At 34.6% G+C, this 25,595-nt stretch overlaps 1 protein-coding gene across 1 annotated transcript in view; it reads right to left on the bottom strand.

Annotated features, from left to right (window-relative positions):
* Positions 1–25,592, bottom strand: part of Slc38a6 (solute carrier family 38 member 6) — a 63,684-nt gene extending 38,092 nt beyond the window's left edge. Inside the window, 3 exon segments of the mRNA XM_047540077.1 lie at positions 20,480–20,553; positions 24,068–24,198; positions 25,403–25,592. Coding sequence (XP_047396033.1) covers positions 20,480–20,553; positions 24,068–24,198; positions 25,403–25,507 — 310 coding nt within the window. The 5' untranslated portion in view covers positions 25,508–25,592.
* Between the last annotated feature and the right edge of the window lie 3 nt (positions 25,593–25,595).

Raw genomic sequence — 25,595 nt, 5'->3', positions numbered from 1 at the left:
CAATAAGAGGGTGGATAGAACAGAAGTTCATTGGATTAGACAAAGGGGAATGAAGGGAAGGGAGAAGGGATAGGAATAGGAAAAACCACAGAATGAATGGGACATAACTTTCCTATATTCATATATGAATACATGACCAGTGAAACTCCACATTGTATACAACCACAAGAATGGGATCCTAATTAGAATAAGTTATACTCCATGTATGTATAATATGTCAAAATATACTCTACTGTCATATACATCTAAAAAGAACAAATAAAAGGAAAAAAGAAAATAATAAACTGCTGTTTACTGCTGAAAGTCTTTGATACATTTCTTCATTAAATCTTTAATTTTTAAACCAAAATATAACCAGCAATGCCTTTGATTTTCACATCCTTTTATTCAACAGTGATAATTTTCCCTTCTTAAAAAAATCACCAAGGATTCCTTTTATTAATGTATTTCATATTCTGGAAGACTTTCTCTCTCTAACTGCACATAATACTTATTTCCCATTTTTATTAAGCAAAAGTTTCTGATCAGTATAAAGTGACCACTGTCAATACAGTAATTTTGGTTACCAACTGGCAATCATGTATTTACCTACCTAACATCCCTCTGCATCTATTTTTAATTAATTACATAGGCTGGTCATGGGTCAGTTTGTGATTTCTCTTAAGTGTTCCAAAATACTGACAGTGGTTCAAACACTTTCAATATTAATTTTGCAAACGCCTAGTAGCTTAGATTCACCTGTCCTAAAACTACCAGATGGTCAGACTAAATTTAAAGCCTAAGTAGTGATTTTTTTTGTTTTTTTAAGTTAGGGTCTCCCTAATTGTTCAGGCTGGGCCTAAACTCTTAATCCTCCTGCCTTATCCTCCCAAGTAGTTTAAATTATAGGCATGTGCCATGATGCCCAACTAGAGGTAACAACTTTAGCAGGAACTTTTGAAGACCTGTGGTTTATAAGAACAGAGTCCTCCTAGAACAGGCTAGAGTTTAGCAAATCTCAAGGTTGTTTAACCACTACCCAGGCTCTATGAATTCAAATGACATAATTACTTAAGAATACCCCACTTCGCCCTATACAGTACTTGCATACACATTGTCCAAATTTAAGTTTTCACTGGCAATAGTTCCTCCAAATTGGATATGTAAATAAAGTTAGATGAAATATTAAAGTTGTACCATACTTTCAAAGACATCCACTTTTCCAGGTGCCTAGTATGATGATAATGTATTAAAGGTGGAAACACTTTCATCAAACAATTAGTAGGCCATACACTCTTCTTCATAAAAGAATATTAAATTACATTCTTATTTCACACATTCACGCAATGTATTCATAAAAAAGATGAAAATTAAATTGCTCATAAAGTAACCAAATTACATCCTTAGTACATATAGCTTCATGTTTTAATTAGTAGTGCTGCCATTGATATAATAATACTGTAGTTTTTTTTTTTTTTTTTTCTTTTGTGGTGCTGGGGATTGAACTCAGGATCTTGTACTTGCAAGGGAAGCACTCTACCAACTGAGCTATCTCCCCAGCCCCAATACACAGCAAGGAGGGCATTGGGGATGTGGCTCAGTGGCTAAATGCCCCTGGGTTTAACCCTCTGTAACAACAACAACAACAACAACAACAACAATTCATAACTTCATAGTGCTTATGCTAAAGAGAAGCAGACTAGCAGATACTAAGGCACAGTACAATAATACACATCTTCCATTGGCCAAAGGTATGCGTCATCATTCCTTAAGGCCAGTTTTAATAATCTGTTCAAGATAAACATGGGTTTTTCTGATCAACTTCCAATTATCAGCAAAATATTCATTTGTACCCTCATAACTAAAGACTTCCAGGTATATACAAACAAGCATTTAAAAAATATATATAAAATATATGGTCTTTATATATTTTAACTATAAACTCAGAAAGAAAACAGTACAATATTGAAAAGTATAGAGTTTTAGTAATTGGGAACAAATATTTCAATTTTGGTCTATTATCAGGGTTGATCAAAGGATCTGAAACATTTGGTTTGACAGGTATTTTAAAAAATGTATTCACATAATGCTAAACACAGTACACAAGAATAATTTAGTTTTGAATTTGAGATAAATAATTTAATTATGAGTAGAAGCCTTTATGCTTTTTTTTTTAAAATTAAGTCATTATCTTTATTAAATTATAGAACCAGTGACTGAGAAGGAAAGACAAAGACTTTAGCATAGATTTAATGTTAGATTACAAGGGGAATATCCTAATTAAAATTGTAAAATATATTTTATGTATTAGGATAATTTTCTTCTCAGAAAAGAAATGTAAGCAATGATGAAATAATACATAAGTGAACATACATTTTGCATATGGCAGTCACAAAAGTAATCATCCTGATTCAAAGCCACCAATTATCATTATCAGTACATTAAAGTGTAGGAATAAAATTTAACTAACATGATAAAAATGTTTTTTAAAATAACATTTACTTTTGAAAATCTTTTATTCTGAGTTACCTTTCATTCAGGTTTTTAAATGACCATTTAAAAATATTTTCTTAAAAATGATAAAGATATATTTCTTCCTAAAGTCTTTATAAATTACACCAATATAATTTCATTAAACAAAATTTAGGTGCTATTTATGGCAATGGCCTATTTTATTTCTTTTGGAAGAATGAAATGAAAACAAGCCATATTCATTTGTACATTTCTTGATGGCTTAGATTGACTTCACTAAAATTTGATCTAGAAATGAGAATTCATGTACAAAAAATTTGTTAAGAATCTCTCCCTTAAGGAGATTAGCAAGATAGTATCGGAAACAGGAAAGGGGAGAATTCAAAAGCCTTTATGCTTTAATAGTGAAAAATTTCAATAATAATTTTATAGGGGTAGATTTTGGATATATTTTAGAACATAAAATTAAAAAGAATTATAAAACTTTTAGGACTGGCATTTTTTCCCTCCTATGTGAAATACCAAAATTCTTTATATCAAATACACATATTTTAAAGTAAATACCATTATAAAACTTAATCATTAATCAATAAATTTTTACTAGTTTATTTTAATATACTTAAACCTAACTGACAATATTATATATAGGCACAATTCCTTATACTAATATTCCAAAGTCTTTGTACATACATTAAATCAGAAAATTGTGTATACATTAACTTGTATCTAATTTGGCATTAAAAAGGTAATTTTGTTAAATTTCATATTATGTGAACCAAGTCTCCAGAATATCTGTGATTTGTCACTGAGTCATGAGTTTAAATAAATATCATTGTTTTTAACATCCTTATAATATTACAGTTAAATGTGTTCCTTCTTTCTTTTTTCCTTTTTTCTTTTGGAGGCTCCTCTCTCAGAGATGCTGATTTAGTAGGTTTTGGAGTGGCACCTGAGATTCTGATTTTTTTGTTTCATTTTTTCTACATATTTTTATTGACATAAAAAAACTATTGTACATAATGATGGGATGTATTGTTACATAATTGTATATGCTCACGATATAACAATATATTTTGGCCAGTTCATTATTCTTAGGAAAAATGTTCCTTCCAGGAATTTAAAGCAAGAAGCTTTTCTGTTACATATGGAATATATCAAATATCTACTTTTTAAATGACCTATTTTGCATGAGTTTCTCAACCAGTGAGTAAGTTATCAAGACAATACTCATCAAAGAATTTAACTCATCGAAGAGTTTCACTAGGGTTATTTATTCATTTGTTTGTTTGTTTAGGAATGCTGGGGATCAAAACTAAGGACTGACACATGCTAGGCAATAGCTCTACCACTGAGATACACCCCCAGTCCTGTTTTATTTTTAAATAGCAGAAAATAAGTACAGAATGCATGTTTAGTAAACATGAAAACTAAATGCATGTTTAGTAAAAATGAAACTATCTTTATTATGATCAAATAATCCTAATATAAAAGATTGTGAAAAGAATAGATATTTCAGTTATCTAAATTTACACATTTATTCTTAAATTTAAAAGTTAAAATGCAATCTTTATTGTTCCAGGAAATACAATCAAACTAGTAGTTTAAAGAAGATAATTTAAATTATAATTTCTGACATTTTAGCAATCTCAAACTTGCTCTTTGGTTCTCTTATTTTTTAGTTTTATAAGAATATCACTAAGAACAACAAATTCTCAATCTGAAAGTAAAAAAAAAAATTAGCTTTTTAAATGGAGACAGAGTACAATGCTCAAGTCCTAATTCTAGCTTTCCAGTCAGCATGTCTGGGTAGTCATTCAGTTCTGTCACTGTCATCAGACTCCTTTTATGTTGCAAAAATTAGAAGCACTTTTCCATGCCTGAGACATCATGAATATGAATAATGGCTTCTGGCTTAACTTTGAGGCTTTACTAAAAGTGTACACAGTGAGCCAAATGCTTTATTTCCACATCCTCGCTTTTTAATGGTTTTCTGGAGCATCTCAGCATATAAACCAAACACTAGTGAAACACTTTTTAAAGTTCTGTTCTGTCACTTAGGCAATTTCTTAAAATGCTGGTAACAGTATAAACTGGTACTAAGGGTTGGAATGCAATTTGAACAATCAGCGTTTAAAATGTTTAGAACATTTGACCCCTGGGAGCTTTTATATTGGGAAATAAGACTAAAATCAGAGAAAGATGCAAAGATACCCATCACAGCAATGACATACACTGGAAAAACAAAACTTAAATGCTCAAAAACAGTACAAGGTTGAAGTAAATTATGGTAGGTATACCTGACAGAGTAATACAAAGCCACTAAAAACTATGTTTATAACAATATGAAAATGCCACTATTATTTTAAATGAAACAAATAGGATTTAGATAGCTCTATAAAACAAAACACAAAATGAGTGGAATGAATTATTCAAAAGTGGCAACAGTGATTGTTTAGTTTTTATTTTTTCAGGTATTTTATACTAACTATAATGGGGGTGGTAGAACTTTTTTTCTTTGGTATTGGGGATTGAATTCAGGGGCGTGTAACCACTGAGCCATATCCCCAGTCCTTTTTCAATTTTTTATTTAGAGACAAGGTCCTTGCTAAGTTGCTCAGGGCTTAAGTTGTAGAACTTTATTTTTAAAAACCATAAAGCTGGGCATGGTGGCACACACCTGGAGTTCAGCTACTCAGGATGCTAATGAGGAGGATCACATGAGCCCACAAAATCAAGATCAGTCTGGGCAATATAATGAGATCCTGGCTCAAAAACAAAACAAAACATAAACCCAGAACGATCCCCATGATACTTGAGTAGCTGTATTTTCTCTACTCAATATCTGATAGATTCTATTTAATCTGCAATTTTAATTTTCTCTAGTGTTTAGTAACTGAAGCACTGTTTGATCTACTAATAGATTTTTTTTCTCTCTTACATGAGCAACATCTTATGACAGATGTTCTGAGAGATACAAAAACAAGATATAATGATAATGGATCACATGAATATGATATTCCTAAAGAACAGGAAAAACATTAACTATGAAATTAATTCAGTCTTTACAGGAATTCATATAAGCAGTACTTGGCAAAACCTTCCTTAAATAAATAACTGAAAGCAATCATTAACAATCTATTTTAGGAAATTATTTTTTGATATTAAAAAAATCAATGTTATGTTTTGAGAAGGCACAGAAGTTATAAATCTTAATCAAAGTAAACTGGGGAAAAATTTCTTCTTTAATGCACCATCAAGGCACACTTTAGTGCTATTTTGGCTAGACCAAGAGTTTGGCCTCCACAGAAATCATTTGGAAAGCTGCTTCCCATGAAATAGTGGAATATTTCCAGTTAATTACTCCAGGGTTCTGTCTGCTTTGCATTTTTTCCTCAATGAAATAGGACAATTAATAAACTCTGGTTACAGTACAGAGCCCAAGTTTCAGCAGCAGCAATATTATCTTTGGATCTGGATTGAGGGACATGAGTTATTCAAACACTGTTCAACTCTCAGAAAGTTGGCCATTTGGAACGTACACTTATTATTCTGAAATTCTTTTCTTTCTTGTGTTTTCCATTATTTTCCTCTCAACTTTTTTCTAATAGTAACCATGGGGTCATTCATATTTTGAGTATTCACTAAGAAATTTAGTGGTCACTTCTGATCCTTCTTAATATATATTTAGTTGTCAGTCTACCAGATGATTGTAGTATGATTTTAGAGCCCTCTTTACAGTAAAGAAAATGGAATGCTAGAATATTACCATTTTTCAAGTGGCAACAGACACTGGCATACTGTATAGACAGAGAGGGTTCTGGAATCCCAATAAACTATTTAGCTCTGCAGTGTACAAAATTTATTTAGTTATATCCTATAAATGCTATGCATTAGTTTTAAACTTTTATACTCAACCTATAAACATGAGCAACTTCAAATGATTACAGAATACAAAGGAAATAATGTCAACCTTGACAATGTAAGGGAAGAAGTAACAGACTATGGAAATAGGGAGAGGAGAGGTGAAAGAAAGAATAGGAATACTGATGTCAATCAGGCAGAGTCAAAAATATGATTTGAAGCTGATGGACCAAAAAAAGATTATGTGTGTTACTTTGAGTTACAAAATAATTATTGAACAAACTACTGAGTAGAAACTAATAAAAATCAGGAGGGGGGGAAGGGGAGAGATTAGCACATTTGAGCTAAATGCTTATCTTTTGCAATGAACAGTAGACTATCTCTTAAATCAATATATAACAGGAGGTTATTATCTAGACTTGGAAAGACAACCTCCAAGAGATGTAACCTTTTTAAAATGTTAACTCTGGGAAATATGAGAGGTAGGGAAGAAAGGGTGGGAAACTGCTCAAAGTCCTATATAAGTGCACATGTACGTGTATGTTAGCATGTAATACTTAAAGTTTACATTAAAATTTTAACCCTGGAAGGGCTTTTACCCCATCCTTCCCTACAGCCCAATAACAAAAAGTTTAGCCTCTGTCAAGGAAGTATTTACTCCAACATGGAGGCACATGCAGTCAAATGATTCCTGATATAATTCCAATATGAGGAGTAGAGCACCTGAGTAGAATGCACAGTTAACCCACGATTACTCAACCTTGCCACTACTTCTTGGCCCAGATAATTTTTTTGTTAAAGGGGGCTGTCCAGCAGTAAACCTGTCCTTTACCCATGAGATGCCAAAAATGCCTCATCCCTGCCATCTGCCCATCCCTAGGTATGACAATCAGAAATGTGTCCAAACACTGCCAAATCCCCTGGTGGAGAAAAATCAAATCTTCTTGAGAATCACTCAATAATCAAATGGATGAGACAAGAACAGTAATGCACTGAAGATGGAGACACATAATGAGCCCACTTAATTAACTGTCGGTCTACTGGACTATGCTCACTAATCAAAAGAAAAAGAGATTAAAATAGAGTTTGGACAGTTGACTACCATTCCACGAGCTATGATTTGGGAAATATGAATCTGTTATATTTCAGTTGTTTTCAGTTCTTGTGTGCCTCTCACAGGGCTGAATGTTATTCATCATGACCCTGAAGTAATCTACGGCCTTCCTATGATACCCAGACTGATTCTGAGTAAAACCAAACTAAATCAACCAACCAACCAAACAAACAAACAAAAAACACCAACAGCTGTCAGCTTTCTTGAGAAATGGTAAGTCAGTATCCAACATGTCATGTAGATAGTGAATACTCTTATCAACTATATAAGGAAAGTTTATTTTTTCCCCTTATATAAGGAATGAACCAGTACTGGAGATTGAACCAGGGGCACTTTACCACTGAGCTACATTCCCAGACCTTTTTTACTTTAAGACAGAGTCTTGTTAAATTGCCAAGGTTGGTCTCAACTTGGTGATCATCCTGCCTCAGCCTCCCAAGTCACTAGGATCACAGTGTGTGCCACTGCACACAGCAGAAATTTTCAAGGTAATTTTGACTACACATGACTTTTGCTTTGCATGTTAATTTTGAAACTTATAAAATGTAATCCCTCTATGGGTTCTGTTACATTCATCCATTCATTACCCATGTATCGAACTTTTATAAAATGCCCTGTGTGTCAAGCACATGGTAGATGTTATGAAAATCATGGTTAATAATCTGAATATAAACTAAATTTCTAGGAATACAATTACCATGTAAATGCAGGAAACTCCAACCTGGTATGTGTTTTATTTGCTAATTTGTTTAGAATTTTGCCAAAAATTGATTCCTAAAGGGTTGGAAAATATACAACACCAACATTTACTTTGTTTCTTCTTCTCTTTTATTTTATTGTAATGGCATTATATAATGCATAGGTAGTACAATAGCTTCCTATGGCTGCTCTAACAAATTATCATAAATTTGGTGGCTTAAAACAACAGAAATTTATTCTTTCACAGTTCTGGAGGCCATAAGTTCAAACTCAGTTTAGTTGGGTCAAAATCAAGGTGTCAACAGGGCCACACACCTTCTGAAGGTTCTGGCGAGAATTTCTTTCCTTTTCCAGCTCCTGGTAACTGCTGGTATATTTTGACTTGTGGTTTTATCACTCCACTCTCTGCCTATGGTCACACTGCTTCTTTCTCTTCTGTCTGTGATTCTCCTTCCATGACGCCTGTGACTGAATTTAGAACCTGCCAAGATAATCTTGCTATCTCAACCTGCTTAACTTAGTCATATCTGCATAGTTCTTTTTTTGTCATATAATGAAACAGTCACAGGTTCTAGGAACTACGATGTGGCTGTCTTTTGAGGGGCCATTATTCAATATACCATAGGTATGTTATAGTACCTACTGGAATTTTGTTTCAGATAGTAACAGGAACACTTAGAAAATATCTATTATACAAAGGGGGTGTTGAGAATCACTGCCCAAGAGAGTTTTTAGCCTAAAAACATTTTGCTTTAAGAAACAAAACAAGTTGAACACAGGTGCTCTCCCCTGAAATCCCAGCTAACCCAGAGGCTGAGGTGGGAGATCATCAGTTCAAGACCATTCTGGGCAACAGAGAGACTCCATCTCAAAACAAAACAAATGAAAAAAAATCCACAAAACAAAATATGGATGGCAAAAGGCCATTTCACTGCACATGTTCTGTTACTAAAAATAAAAATCCTCATAAAAGAATTGCAATCTTCTTTATGAAGAAGAAGATAAGAGATTATTCTCTTTCTCAGAGAAAGAGACTATGTTATGAGGTCCAGAAAAGAACAAAATTCTTTCTGGAAGCAACAAGTGGTTAATTGCAGTATCTATCTTAACTCTTAAACCTCTCACTGCCTCGGCAAAAAAAACTGTAATTTTTTTTTTCTTTTTCCTTGGTTCTTTTTAGTTATACATAACATTAGGATTCATTGTGACATAATTATAAAGGCATAGAATATAATTTGCTCTAATTCAGTCTTAAGTACTTCCTTTTTTCCTTCCTGTCTCCCTCCTCCTGTTCCCTTTTCTCTCCTCTACTAATCTTTCTGCTATTTTCTTTCAGTGTTTTAATTTACTTTAGTTAGTGTTTTATGAATAAACATGATGGTGAGATTCATTGTGGTATATTCAAAGGTTAGGTTGAAGTCATTCCACTGTTCTTCCCTTCCCCCATCACTTCTGTCCTCCTCGGTCCCCTTCATCTAGTCCACCAATCTTTCCTCTATTGTGGGATATAATCTCTCCCTTTTCCCTTCCTCTTCTCCCTCCCTCCCCCTTCCTCCCCCCCTCCTTTATTTGCACTAGCTTCTGCATATCAGAGAAAAATTTGACCTTTGACTTTCTGAGTCTGGTTTATTTCACTTAGAATAGTAGTCTCTAGTTTCACTCATTTACCAGCAAAAGTCATAATTTCATTATCCTTTATGGCTGAGTAATACTCCACTGTTTATATACACAACACTTTCTTTATCCATTCATGTTTTGAAGGGCACTGAGGTTGGTTCCATAGCTTGGCTATTGTGAATTATGCAGCTATAAACAGTGATGTGGCTATATCACTATAGTAGAATAATTTTAGACCTTTGGGATATATACTGAGGAGTGGGATAGCTGGATTGTATGGTGATTCCATTCCTAATTTTTTGAGGAATCTCCATACTGCTTTCCAGAGTGGTCGCACTAATTTGCAGTCCCACCAATGATGTATGAGTGCCATCGTTTTCCTTATATTCTTGTCAACACTTATTTTTATCTGTAGTGTCATCCAGCATTATTTTATTTGGTCTATTTGATTCTTGATATTGAGAAGAGTTTACTTTATGTACATAGATGCATCATTGTTTGGGGAGTAAATATTTACAATCATTCTATCTTCTTGTTGCATGAAATGACCTTCTTTGTCTCTTCTGATTTGAAGTCCACTTTGTCTGGTATGAGAATGGCTTCCCCTGCTTGTTTACAGGTAGACGTTGCATGGTAAATCTTTTCCCATCCTTTCAACTTCAGTCTGTGGTTGTCTTTGTCCATAAGTCTGCGTGTTTCTTGCCAACAACATATTTTCAGGTCTTGCTTTTTAATTCAATCTGCCAATCTGTGTCTTTTAATTGAAGTGTTTAGACAGTTTACATGCAATGTTATTATTGACAGATGATTTTTATTTCCTGCCGTTTTGATTTATTTATGTTTAATTAAGACTTGGCTCTTCTTTAATTGACTATTCTTCTAGTACAATGTATCCCTATACTGATTTTCACTTTTATTTTTTTTTCATGAAATATTTCATTGAGTATGTTTTATAGTGCAAGTTTTGGTTATTAATTCTTTTAATTTCTGTTTATCATTGAAGGCTTTAATTTCATTTTCAATTCTGAAGAATAATTTTGTTTGGTATAATAATAATCTTGGTTGGCACCTATTTTCTTTCAGAGTTTGGTGCATACTATTCCAAGCCCTCCAGGATTTTAGGGTCTGGGTTAAGAAATCAGTTGAGATTCAAGTTGGTTTACTTCTAACTGAGCAGTCATCTTTCTTTGCAACTTTTAAAATTCTACCATTATTCTATATATTAGGCATTTTCATTATAATGTGTCTTAGAGTGGATTTATTGCAATTCTGTATGTATGCATATGGAGTTCTATATGCCTCTTGCATCTGAATTTCCATCTTATTCCTAAGATTTGGAAAATTTTCTAATATTATTTCATTAGATTTGGTCTCTTGATATTATGCCAGATTTCTTGAATAGTCTGGTCATAGTCTCTTAACATCTTTTCTTTATGGTAAATTTTATTTTCAAGATTATAAACTTGTTTTCAAGGCCTGAATATCTATCTTCAAAGTGGTATAATCTATTGGTGATACTTTTCATGAAAATTTAAATTTGATTTATTGAGTCATTTCTAGAATTCCCATTTGGTTCTTTTTCAGAATCTCTCTTTAATTGAAGTGATCTTTAACTTCCTGTATTTTTTCTCTAATTTCACTTCTTATGTTTCTTTTGGTTCATTGAACATTTTATCTACAAATTTTTAAAATTACTTCTCTCTCATTTCCTCCACTGTGGTGTTGATGGAATTGTTGTTAAATTGTTATGGGTTTTTGGGTGTGGTTTGTTCCCATGCTTTTTCTATTACTTATATGTCTACCCATCTGTTGGGATGATTATTGTTTCTTCTTTTAAGCAAAGGCCTACAACATAAACTTCTTTCTCTTAAAAGCCCTGTATATCCCAACCCAACCCAGCACAACTTTGAGAGAAGCTACTGAATCCTATTTACTACAATCACTTCAGAGCCAAGTCACATACTATTCAACCTTATGGAAAGTAAAAAAAACTTGTTAATATTGTTCTCCATAGTTCCTCTAATCCAGATATAAACTTGCAGCAAAGTTTTCTCATATCTGTTGTTTCTTCAATGCTCCTTTTAGCGTTGTGGGGTGATGGGAAATTGCTGCTTTGTTCCATTCCACCATCTTCTGTCCTTCTCCATATTCTTTAGAATCTGAGATCTGAGACTTGTCTACTTCTCCAGATTAATTTCCTCCTTTGTACTGTATGCACTAATTAGCAGTAGAATATTTTTGGTACATTGAATACAATATGCAGAATACATCTTTGTACTTTTGTACACACTTGAATAGTCTCTCTTGGCTTATCTGATAGTCAAAATCTCTTTTAGTTCAGTCTTCTAGGAATATTTTCTAACACTCACCTTCCGACCTAAGCAGGGCAAATCATCCCTCCTCTGAGTTATCACCAAACCCTGCACATAGTTGTTATATTTAGCACATTACAGTATACGCTTACATATTTCTCTCCTCTGTTAGACCATGACCTTTTTCAGGGAAGGAACTGGTTCTTATTTATCTCTGTATTCCCAACAGATAAAGAATACTGAATGATTAAAAGAATTCCAAATTAAAACTACATTGACATTCCATTTCACTCCACTCAGAATGGCGATTATCAAGAATACAAGTAACAATAAATATTGGTGAGGAAAAGGGGAAAAATTCATGCATATATTGCTGGTAGGACTGTAAATTGGTGCAACCACTCTGGAAAGCAGTATGGAGATTCCTCAGAAAACCTGGAATGAAACTACCATTTGACTCAGTTATCCCACTTCTTGATATATAACCAAAGGATTTAAAATCAGCATACTACAGTGATGCAGCCATATCAATGTTTACAGCAGCTCAATTCACAACAGCTAAGCTATGGAACCAACTAGGTGCCCTTTCAACAGATGAATGGATAAAGACAATGTGGTATATATACACAAAGGAGTATTACTCAGTCATAAGGAGGGATGACTTTATGACATTTGCCTGCAAATGAATGGATATGGAGACTATCATACTAAGTGAAGTAAGCCAGTCCCCCCAAAAAACCAAAGGTCAAATATTTCCTCTGATATATGGAAGTTAACCCACAATAAGGGGGGAGGAAGAATAGAAGTACAGTAGATTAGACAATGAAGACTGGAGGGAAGGGAGGAGGGCATAGGAAAAGGAAAGACAGTGGAATGAATCAGACATAATTTTTCCATATACACATATGAAAACAACACAGTGAATTCCACCAGCATGTACACTCATAAGAATGGGACTCTAACTAGAATAAGATATATTCCATGCTTGTATAATTATATCAAAATGGATTCTGGCTGGGCATGGTGGCACACGTCTGAAATCCCAGCAGCTCAGGAGGCTGAGGCAGGAGGATGAGGAGTTCAAACCAGCCTCAGCAATGGCAAGGCACTAAGCAACTCAGTGAGACCCTGTCTCTAAATAAAATACAACATAGGGCTGGGGATATGGCTCAGTGGGTGAGTGCCCTCGAGTTCAATCCCTAGTACCAAAAATAAAAAATAAAAAAAAGATTCTGCTGTTATGTATAACTAAAAAGAACCAATAAAAAATTAAAATAAAAAAATTCTTAACTATGCTTTGGCAAGACCTGTCCACCTACAAACACTTCAAAGTCCACATATAAAAAAACAAATTATTTTTGTTTTGAGCCACCTCTGCCTACTGTGTTCCTATCTCCAAAAGTAACACTAACATTAACCCAGTGGCCCAAACCAGATATCTAGGAAACATACTAGACATCTCCCTTACCCTCCACATTAACTTGAACATCATCAGTTCCTTTCAATTTTAACTCCCTCACTTTTCTTAACCTATTCTTTTCTTTTACTCCCCTTGTTACCACCTTGGTTCAATCCTTACTTTATTCTTAGAATTTTCTAATAGTAGATCCTGACTCAGGTACTGTTAGTATAAAATTAGAGTTAGACTAACAAATGAGAAAGATTTTCCCCTCAGGCAAAGAAATAAAAAAAGAGTTTCCAACCTGAACACAATCTTGAGTACAGACATGAGCTAGAGAAAGGACTGTGCTTTTGTAAAAAGAGCTACTCCAATCTGTAGGAGGTGCTTAGATCTGCTGCTTAATCGATGTCGTGGGAATTTCCTTGACTTTTCTGTCTGTGCTAGATTTCCTTGTTATTCCCTAACCTTGACATTGCTCACTAAGTAATTATGTATGGGAGATAGTTTTTTGAGACCTGACAGTATTGTCATTATTCAGACTTCACACTTAAATGACAGTTTGGCCGGGTATAGAGTTCCATATTCAAATTCATTTTTACCAAGAATTTTGAAAGTATTGTTTTATAATATTCTACTTTACAGTATTAATCCTCGGAAGACCTTTGCAATTATGTTTTTTTTTTTTAAATGAGGATTTTCTGTTTCTTCTCTCTGTAAGCTCTCACAGTATCCTACAACTGAATTTTTGATTATTTACAATGTATCTTGGTATGGATTATTTTACAATTATTATATTGGATACTAGGAGAAACACACTTAGGATGCAAACTAATTTTCTTCAATTATACCATTTTTGTTGGTTTGTTTTTTGGTACCAGGGATTGAACTCAGGGGCACTATTTTGTATTTTATTTAGAGACAGGGTCTCTATTACTAAGGCTGGCTTTGAACTTGCAATCCTCTGGTCTCAGACTCCTGGAGGCTGGGATTATGGTGTGAACCACCGTGCTCAGCAATTATATCATTTTTTAAATTATTTGATGAATTTTTCTACCATACCATTTTACCTCTTTTATCTTTGTGTGAATCCTATTATTTTGCATGTTGAATCTTCAGAATAGGCCTACTTTTCTTATCTTTTCTCTCTCATTTTCAAGCTCTTTGAGCTCTTTGTCACCCTGGCCAGAAAGTTTCCTTACTTTCTCCAACCTAACTACTGAATTCATTTTAATCTGTTTTTGACTTCTAGGACTGTCTTTTCTGAGTGGATTCTTTAAATAATTTTTTGTTCTTGTTTCAAGGATGTTCTATCTTCTTCTCATTCTTGATAAAATATTAATATAGTAATTTTAAAAATTAATATAAAATATAAATAAAGCAATTTTAAAAAGCTTTTCATCTGCTCCCTGCATTATATTTTCTCTTTTCCTCTGACTTTATTTGTTTCCTTACTTGTGTTTTCTTTAATAGACTGCATGTTTAGAATAGCTTAGGTTTGGGGAAAAACTAAGTAGAAAGTGCAGAGTTCCCATGTGTCTCTTGCACACACACATGCACAGCCTCCACGCTACCAACATCCTATACCACAGTAGTACATTTGTTATAATTGGTGAACCTACTTTGACATGTCAATAGCGCACAAAGTTCATGGCTTACATTAGGGTTTACTTTTGGTATTCCATATTCTATGGATTTTGACAAACATATAATGACATATATCTACCACTATAATATCACATGAATTCATTTCATTGCCCTGGAAATCTTCTTGCCCTGCCTGTTCATAACTCCTTCCCTCCTAACACCTGGAAACCACTGACATTTTTACCTTCTCCACAGTTTGGTCTTTCCCAGAAGGTTCTGAGGTTGAAACCATATAGTACATATTCTTTCCAGGTTGGTTTCTTTTTTTAATCATATATATTTAAGGTGTATAAAATGATGTCTCAATTACATGATGAAATAAGATAGTCAAGGAAATTAACATATCTATTCCCTCACACTCTGCTTCCCGTTTTCCTTTTATTCCCCCCTCCCCCATTTTCTTTCTTCTTGCCTCCCCTTCCCCCCATCTCTTTTTCTTTTTTTTCTGTGGTAAGAGCACTTGAAATCCTTGGCAAATTTCCAGTAAATAATATAGTATCAACTATATTCAACAAGATGTACATTAGATTTTTAGATTTACACAACGTCTATAATTTTGTAAACTTGGATCAACAACTCCTCACTCCCCTAGAGCCCTAAACTGTGTTCTGTTCTTTGTTTCCATGTATTTGACTTTTTTAGATTCCACATATAAGTGAGAACATGCAGAATTTTTCTTTCTGTGTCTTGCTTAATTTACTTAGCATACTTGGCAAGATCTCATTTTTTAAGGCTGAATAATCTTCCATTGTACATATATAATTTCTTTATCTATTCATCTACTGACAAACACTTAGGTTCTTCCCACAATTTGGCTATTGCGAATGATACTACAATTAACAGGAGAGCATTGATTATTCTACAAGGTACTGAATTCATTTCCTGTGTGTACATAACCCAAAGAACTGCTGGATCATATGTTTTCTTTTATCTGGTGGTATGCATTTTAAATTCCTTCATGCCTTTTTATAGATTGATGGCTCATTTCTTTATATTCCTGAATAATAATTATTGTATCAATATGTCTTAATTTTTTTTTCATTCACTAATGAAGGACATCTTGGTTGCTTCCAAATTTTGGCAATTGTAAATAACAGTGCTGTAAACATCCATGCACAGATTGACATTAAGTCTCGAATTCATTTTAGTAAATACCAAGAGGGGCATCATAGGGTAAGTTATGTTTGGTTTCACAAAAATCAAAAACCTGCCAAAATGAATTCCAAAGTGGCTATAAATTTTACATTGACACCAGTAATGAAGGAAGGTTCCTGTTGGCCTATACCCTCACCAGCATTTGATGTTATCAGTGTTTAGCCATTTCACCATTCTAGCAGGTATATAGAGATATCTCATTACTGTTTCTTTTTTCTTTTTTTTTTTTGCAGTTGTTTTAGGATGTATCTTCTATGTTTTCTAAAATATCTTTGACACTTAGCCATTTCTTGAAATAAGTGTGAGGCACTAAAAGGCTAAGTAGAAACTCTGCAGGCACAGATGAAGCTTATTGAGTAGTGGGCTTGATTATATGATGATCAAACAGGAAGAACTTAGGTATTTATTGGAGTGTCCCCAACTATTTGTAGCTATAGGTCTTTTCTTTGGGGCAGGAGAAATTCCGTACCAAGTACTCCTCTAATTGGTTAAATGAGAGTAGAAGATTTGTTGCCCACATTCTCGACTCAGAACTCCTACTAATTGGGACTCTTCTTCAGTTTGTAGACTATCATTTAATCTGTTTTCAGTAAAACAACCCACGCTTAATTATACCTATGATTTTGGTTTATTCTCCAGAGAATAAACTTCCAGACTTCTATAATGATGGGCAAATGGTAACACAGTGTATATGAATGTAGACTCTGGACTTAGATGGCAAAGTTCAAATATCACCTCTTCTAAACAATCAACTCATGGTGCAACCTTGAGTAAGCTACTTAACCTCTCAGGGCCTCAGTTTCCTAATATCTAACATGTATACAACAATATCTACCTCATATATTTATATGAACCTCAGATTAACTGATAAATGCAAATCTCTTAAATCAGTACCAAGCACACAGTAAACTCAATAAATTTTATCTTTGAAGAAAACAAAATAATCTGCCTGACAAAGGGAATAGTATTATTTGTATTTCCCACCTCACATGCAAACTCTAGATGAATATATGTCCTTTGAGGAGAATGCAGGCAGGATTACCCAGTCCTAGTTAAAGTATTATTTTTTCCCTCCTCTTCTGGATCCTATAATTTATACACATGTTATGATTCAACTCCAATGTGATCCCTGTGAGGGGTTATGGCATGATCTATATATACAGTAGCAATAAGTAACAAGAATTAGATATAAGAAATATTTAAAAATTGATTAGTAACTTGGTGACATATGAGGTGAAGGACATATAAACTGAGTGATACCATTCACTGGGGTAGAGAAAGTTAGAAGAACATATTTGAGATGTAAGAGATGAAAGGTAAGTTTAACTTTGAACACACTGAGCTTATAATGTCTATAGAACATCTAAGTGGAGAGTTCCAATTATAGTTGATATTGGTATGGGACATGGAAGAGAAAAGAATGAGCAATGATGTGGTGTCCTCAGAGAAACTTAGTATTTTCTTACGGTAAGAAAATGAAGGGAATGTTTAGAAAAGAATTAAGGACATGCAGGTTATGTTGATGATAGATTGTGAGTTCCAGAAAGCATAGTGGAAGGGTTGGAGGAGTTGGAGAACAGAGAAAGATGAAGTCAGAAAATGGGTGACAGCTGTAATGGATGAGTCTGGGAAATGAAGGATAACTGAAATGACTGACATAATTGAGATAAATATTATAATGCCATTCATCAAAATGGTCTTGAGGCATAGGATGGTGATAATACAGTGAGTACGAGGGATCAGGGACTAAAGAGTAGGTGTTTTGGCCAGAAGCATGCAGAGTTCTACGATTCTCATTCCCTTCTGCTGATCATATGTAGAGGCCAGAGGAAAGGAGCTGTAGGCTTAATTCCAGAGCACAAGATGTGTTCCCACAGAATGACAATGAGCCAACAATTTCTAAGACTGCAATGTGCATGACACCTTGCAACATTTCAAGATTTTGTCCCAGTGAGTACTCATAATAGGAGTGAGCAGTTACCAAGGACTTGAAATTTTATATATGTTATTTTATTTCATTCTCAGAACAATCCCAAGAGGAAAGTATTATCATGGTCATTTTACAGACAGCAAATGAAGGTTGGTGAGAACAAAATACCTTATATGCCATCTCAGCTCCCAAGGAAAGTCCTGCTAGACGCAACCCCATATAAAATCCAAAAACGGGGAATTTCATGTGAAGAAATCCTTTGTTTTTATCAGGATAAATATTTCTCTTCACTTTTTACCTCCAGACAAATAAAGAAATTATTTTGCAAAGACCTAAAATACCTCTTTCTCTAAACAATGATTCCAATATGGACATTGTAACTAGTTTATGATAGTCCAGCAAACCAATAGGAAAGATTAGCTACATGTAATTCTCTAGACTTCTATGAATATTGGGAAGAAAAAAAAGCCTACCTTCAGAGAATTTTATAATGACTGAAGGAATTCAATCAATGGGAGACAGGTTCATCAGTTCAGTACATATGAAGAACCATGAAGAAGTTAGTTCATGGACCCAAGTAAGCTACAAAAGTCAAAGAAAAGGAAAAAGAAAGAGAAACAGATGTTTTCACTTTATATGCCCAAGAGTTACCGAAAAAAAGAAGAGGCAGTGTCAGAATTTTAAAGTTAAATACAGATGAACTAAAGGAGAGGGAAAAAAATTAACATTATTTTGACAGTTCCATAAAGTTGAATACTACTTCCCCAAATTGAAATTAATAAACTTTTTAGTTAAAGACATAATTGCCACATAGCATTAATCTTTTAATAGAATTCATCAAAAGACCCTATTACAATGTTAAATAAACTACCACAATTCAGTAAAAGTAATTTTTTACACAAAAAAGCAAAATTAGAATTCTAGTTAAGATGCAGCAGGATTTACAAATATATTTTATCTAAAAGTATTATTTGGGATGCAGTTACAACTTGCTGCTTTGCCATTGTTTCCTAGCATTTTCATCTGTCTATACATGAAAAGAGGCATGCATTTGTAGGCTAGATGGCCAGAGCAATGGTACAAGTTACATTTATGAACTATGAATCCTAGTTGATTTTCCATTAAGAATCACATGGAGGGTTTGTTGAGAAATCTGTTTATAAAAAAAGATTGACAGGCATTTCTGATATATACGTAAGTTTTAGGGAAACAAACTTGAGCAGTGGTTTTACAACTATGTTCTAAAAGAATTTTAAAATTCTCCAAAAATACCTTTGGGTTTCTCTCACCTGGCCAGAATAATCCTACTTTTAAAATCTATTTTATGTTATCTATTCTGCTTCTAAAAGTATGAAAACCACATGACCAGATAGAGCTAAATGAACTTTCCCTTATGGAAATTCAACTCATGATTTTGGCATCAAAACTGATTTATTCCAAGGATAAAAGAGACTGGACAGATAAAAGATCGGGAACAATGGATATAGAATATGTGTTAATGTCAAAAGGAAAACCTCATAAAGGTAGTTGTATAATTCATAAATTTTTATTTATTGCAGTTTTGATAACTTATTCATAATAAAGTTCCAAATGGAAAAAATATATACACACATATATTGTATTAACTGCACATACTTCTGTCACCTACGAAAAACTACCTTATTCTAGACTTGTATGTAAAAATACCAAATATATCAAAATAAATTCAAAGTTTTGTGACCTTGCCTCCAAAATCCTAGTTCTGCCATCCAGGCTCTGTCTAGAAGACAGACAGAGGCAGGGAAGGCAGTTGTAAATATGGGAAGGTGTTCTCTTTAAGGAAATGGTCAACCCAGGCGAAATATGATCAGAATGAATATCTGTCTATTGTTTCCCTGTAAGCATAAAGATTGGATGCTTTAAACACCTCTTAGGTGCCTCCCTTAATCTACTCTAATCCAGAAAATGACACTGTGTTTTGTAGAGGAAGGTAGGTAAGAATGCTAGTTTCCTCTTCCTGTCCTGTGCTTGGATATTTCCCCATAGGATTTGGCCTATATAGCCTGGTTTTTGAAATTTTTCATTTCAACCACCCTATCTATTAATGAAAATTAGAGTATTAGATTTGTGTGTGTGTGTGTCTGTGTGTGTTGCTGGGGATTGAACCCAGGGCCTCCTGCATGCTAAACATATGTTCTACTACTAACCTATACTCTAGGCCCTAGAAATTAAGATTTGATATATCCAATCCTATATGTAAACACAAACTCAAGGAACTGCTTCATCAAATGAACCAGCATGGTATTTTTACTCACCTGTCTGAATACACATACTAAGGAGGAGATGAACTGAGTAAGAACCCAGAAGAGCAACCATCAGCAGCAAAAAACTAAAATATAAAAGAACACAGTTAAATATCCTCAAAAGTGTCTCTTTTTAAATAGCATCTCATTACATTCAAATGTTCACAGGGACTATCTCTAAGTTGTAGATGTACAGTCATTAAAGAAATTAAGATAGTTTTCTACTCTTCTTTATTAAAATGAAAACTACTGCTTTTAAAATTTAAAAAACAAACTTCCTTATTTTGCATTCTTGTCTGCTGACTGCTGGTTCAGCTATTCAATGATCTTGAAATTTCCCTTTTGTGACTAGTTTTGTCCTATTTTAAGACTAACAGAAATTTTGGTTATGAAATCTCACTGTCTTCTCTCTGTTCTTCCCTCTCATCCTTTTTCTCATTCTGGTGAGGTGGACCTCCTTACCATATCTTCATCTATAATATTGAGACCATATTTCCTATCATCTATTAAATATACACTCATTCTCCAAATCAAACCAAACCAAGGCAGTTAACACACTTCTAATTATGCAAGTTGAAAACTGTGCAAACAATGTAATTAATGGAGTCTTATCAGCAGCATTGTAAAAAGAAACAACTACTCATTCTCAGGAAGATACTAGCAGGATAAGCTTCTAGATATAGAGCCGTTACCATTGTTTACCCCAATAGTCAAAGAACTCCTATTTTTGTGGTCCACTTAATACTTGTTAATAAATAGTAAAATTGAAAGGTGAAAGCATACATCATTAAACTGCCCTCAAAGACCTCATAGAGTAACAGTTTAACACCACCCAAAGGGACAGGATAAGATTCAGTGAGTCCATATTCAATGGTACATATCTATGTGTCAGACCTTGAAGTATAAAATATAATTTCTCACAGAGAACCAAAAAATAAGTTCTGTAATTATGACTTTCCTATAGTGTCACATATATTTCTGTTTTAAAATTATGAAAGTCTGTGAATATATCCCCTAACAAAAGGAAGTTGAGATACTTAAAATTTGATCTGTTTATCAAGAAATTTGGAATAAAATAGAGAAAGAAACCCAAATAAGACTGTGTATTTTAAATTTTCCAGTAAAATAAATTTACTTGTATTGACAAAACAAAATAAACTTGACCTTCATTTTTTCTTTTAAATGTGGTGCTAGATGCTAAGGATAAAGTCTAGTTATAAAGGATTTCAGAGCTTAGTGAGAAAGTAACTTGCAAACAAATTGTTGTAATGAATTATAATGACAGTATGAATATACACAAAGTACTATGGAAGCAAAGGCCAGAAAAGTCTTCTATTTGGGGCTAACTGTCCTATAAGCTAAGTTTTGAAAGATGCAAAGGAATACGCATAGAATACCTGGCTTCAGAAAGTGAAACACTAGGAGGAGAAGAGGAAGCAAAAAGAAATGAAAACATGTTTTATTTGCACTCAAAAATTGCTATTTATAAGTAAACTGCATGGCTGTTATGTTTGCATCTAAAATGTCCCCCAAGTGACATGTGTAGAAGGCATGGTCCCAATGTAGCAATGTTGAAGAGTGGGGTTTTTGAGAAATGATTGGATCATTAAGGCTCCAGCTCGTCAATGGATTAATCCAACTGACGGATTCAACACTGAATGAGATACTGAGAGGTGGTGGACACTGCAGGAGGAGGGATCTATTAAAATAACTGAATTTTGAGGAGTATGCCTTTGTGGACAGTATCTTATCCGCCTCACCCCTAGTGTCTTGCCCTCCGCCTACTTTCTGACTGCCATGAGGTAAGCAACTTCTCTCTACCATATCTTTCTACCATGAGATACTATCTCACCAAAGGCCCAAAACAATGCAGCCAGTTGACCATTGACTGAAATCTCTGAAATCATGAGCCAAACTAAATCTTTCCTCCTTTATTTTGCTCAGGTATTTTGTCACAGTGATGAAAAGCTGACTAACAGCTGACAAATTTTGGTTCACTTTGGAGACCTAACACATGAGTAAGCTCAATAAGCCACTTCCTAAGGTTATAAATGGGTATAGATCAAGTTCTGTGTTTAATAATAGCCATGCTTTTGGATAAAAAAATTTGAAACTGCAGACATGTACTGCATAACAACATTCTGGTTGATGAATTATATATACAATGGTGGTCACATAAAATTATAATGGATCTGGAAAATTCCTCCTACTAATTTTTTTTTTTTTTTTTTTTTTTTTTTTTTGTGGTGCTGGGGGTTGAACCCAGGGCCCGAGCACTCTTACCAACTGAGCTATATCCCCAGCCCTGGAAAATTCCTATCACCTTGTGATATTGTAACTACCTTATCATCATAGTGCAAAATATCATTCACAAGTTCATGGTAATGCTGGGGTAAACAAACTTCCTGAACTTACAGTCATATAAAAGTATAGCACATACTATTTTGTATAATATATAATACTTGATAATGTAATAAGGACTGTAGTACTGGTTAATGTTTTTACCATACTACAAATATTACAGTGTACTCCTACTTACATGAAAAAAAAAAAATTAACTATAAAAACCAACCTCAGACATGTATTTCAGGAGGTATTCCTGAAAAGGGCACTGTCATCATATAAGACAACAGTTCCATGTGTGTAAGTGCCCCTGGAGACCTTTTAGGAGGGAAAATATGTGGAGGCAGAAGATAATGATAATGATTATCCTGACCCTGTGTAGGCCTAGGCTAATTTGGGTGTTTGTATCTCGTTTTTAACTAAAAAGTAAAATATAAGAACAAAAAATGTTTAAGTAGAAAAAAACTTATAAAATGAGGATATAAAGAAAAAACATATTTTACATAGCTAAACAAATGTTTGTGTTTTAAGCTAAGTGTTATTACAAAAGAGTCAAAAAGTTTTTAAAATTTTTGAAGTTTATAGAGTAAAAATGTTACTGTAAGCTAAGGTTAATTTATTATTGAAGAGAAAAAACTTTTTTAATAAAGGTGTTTTACTCTAAGTGTACAATGTTTATAAAGTCTACAGCAATACACAATACAATAATGTTCTAGGCCTTCACATTCACTCACCACTGACTCATCCCAGAGCAATATTTAGTCCTGCAAGTTCCATTTGTTCTAAGAGCCCTATACAGGTGCATTATTTTTATATTGTTTTGACTGTATCTTTTCTGTTTAAATATGTTTAGATACATTCATCACTGTGTTACAATTGCCTATAGCATTCAGTAAAGTAACATGCTAACCAGGTTTATAGCATAGGAAGAACAAGTGGTAACATACAGCTTAGGTGTGTACTAGGCTATACTAGGCTATACCATCTAGGTTTGTACTATGTGATATTCACACAATGAAATTGCCTAAAATTCCTCAAAACACACCCCCCTCGTTAAGCAATGCATGACTGTATCGGGCATCCAAGCTACAGATTAGCAACAAGGGTAGCCAAAAAAAAAAAAAAAAAAAAAAAAAAAAAAAACCACTTAAACCTCAGAAATAACTTAACAGAAACTGCATAAGTGTAGCTGCTGGAATCTAACATTTTTCTTCTCAATGTACAATCAAAATGAAATAAAAAAAAAAAAAAACTCACCTAAATCCAAGGATACCAGTTTTAGCCATAACATAGGCTAAGCCCAGGATGCCACTTCCCATGATGGCATTCATCAAATTAAAGACTGAGAAACCAAATGAAACTCCTGGGGATACCTGTCTGTGAAGTTCCTGTAAACACACAAATTTAAAAGTGTTAAATATCTGAAGAGTGAAGTTCAAATTTGGTCAGTAAATCACTGAGAGGTTATGAAGACCATCTCCTGCAAACCAGCAGGCTTTGCAGGACATGCTAGTTGCTTAATCAGAATGAGTTTCCTTTCATTTCCTTCTCACCTCCTGGAGGTGCAGCTCCAGAAATGTAGCTTCCTAGGAAAATCATCTCGACTGGTACAGAGTCCAGGCAGGCTTCAGGAAGAGACATGACTAATCTTGTGACTACAAGAGATGAATACATGATAGGAATGGGGTGGGAACTGAGAGGAGGAACATGGCCTCAGCTCATGTGATTTCTGAAGAAACCCTGAGTCAGCTTGTGGAAATGCTGTCCACAACTGTTATTCTGGTTACTACGACTGCAAAACCAATCTTATTTAAATACTTAATGTATTTAGTTCTCCCAACTGGAAGAATGTTTAGGAAAATCTTGCAGTGGCAATATAACAAACAGAAACAATTCAGGATGCTTTGGCAAGTATATCCCTGAAAAATACCCTCTCCCCAAACAGCAGTTGTGGGTAAAATTATAAACCTTACTCTCCAAGGATTTCAGTTAAAAACCGGAATGCACAGTCTGTGAACCCAACTCAGTGGTAGAACACATGCCACGAGGCCAAGAGTCAAGATATTTAGCACCGCAAAAATAACTAAATAAAAAAAGGGAAATGTTATGATGTGCTTATTACCAGGCAACCTCCATTCCTTTACCACTACAGATCTCATTAAGATGCTTATGGCCCTCCAATAACTAAGTGGAGAAAAGAAACAGCTCATTACTCTTGCAAAGATCTCACAAGACTGGTGGAGGGCACTGGAAGGCGACAAGGGCACTAACAAACAGCAATGACATACCCCTAGTGGCTCAAACCCTCGGGTCCCCAGCCCCTCTCCACTCAGTGCTGCATCTATTCCACCTGAGCCTGTACAGAAAGGAAACCTAAACTTTTCTCCCTAGAGTGTGGGAAGGTGCTGGCACATTCGTAAGTCTGCGGATCTCATCTGGGTCTCGGCTGCTGCCTTTGGGACCCACCCCACCCGCAGGCTCCAGCTTCTTGCCTCTCCCCACGACTCCCTTGTCTTTTCCAGGTCTTATTTGGCAGGCACTTAAGGGGTGCTGCAGGGCATCGGCGCCGGCGCTAGAGCGGAGCCCACTTACGTTGCTTAGCAACGGGCTCAACTCTTCCGCCGCCGCCTCTTCAGGTTGCTGGGCAGAGATGAGCCAGCCCCTCTCAGCGCTGATGCTCCCCCAAGACGCCTCCATGCCACGGCTTTGTGGACTACCACGTCCATCTGCTTGCCTCAACTCCTGCTCTACGCTCCGGTCGTTAATTGCGCCAGAGGCGGAGTTA

The sequence above is a fragment of the Sciurus carolinensis genome, chromosome 2 (genome assembly GCF_902686445.1).
Source record: "Sciurus carolinensis chromosome 2, mSciCar1.2, whole genome shotgun sequence".
NCBI classification, from domain to species: domain Eukaryota; kingdom Metazoa; phylum Chordata; class Mammalia; order Rodentia; family Sciuridae; genus Sciurus; species Sciurus carolinensis.
This window is presented reverse-complemented; position numbering and strand designations above follow the sequence as displayed.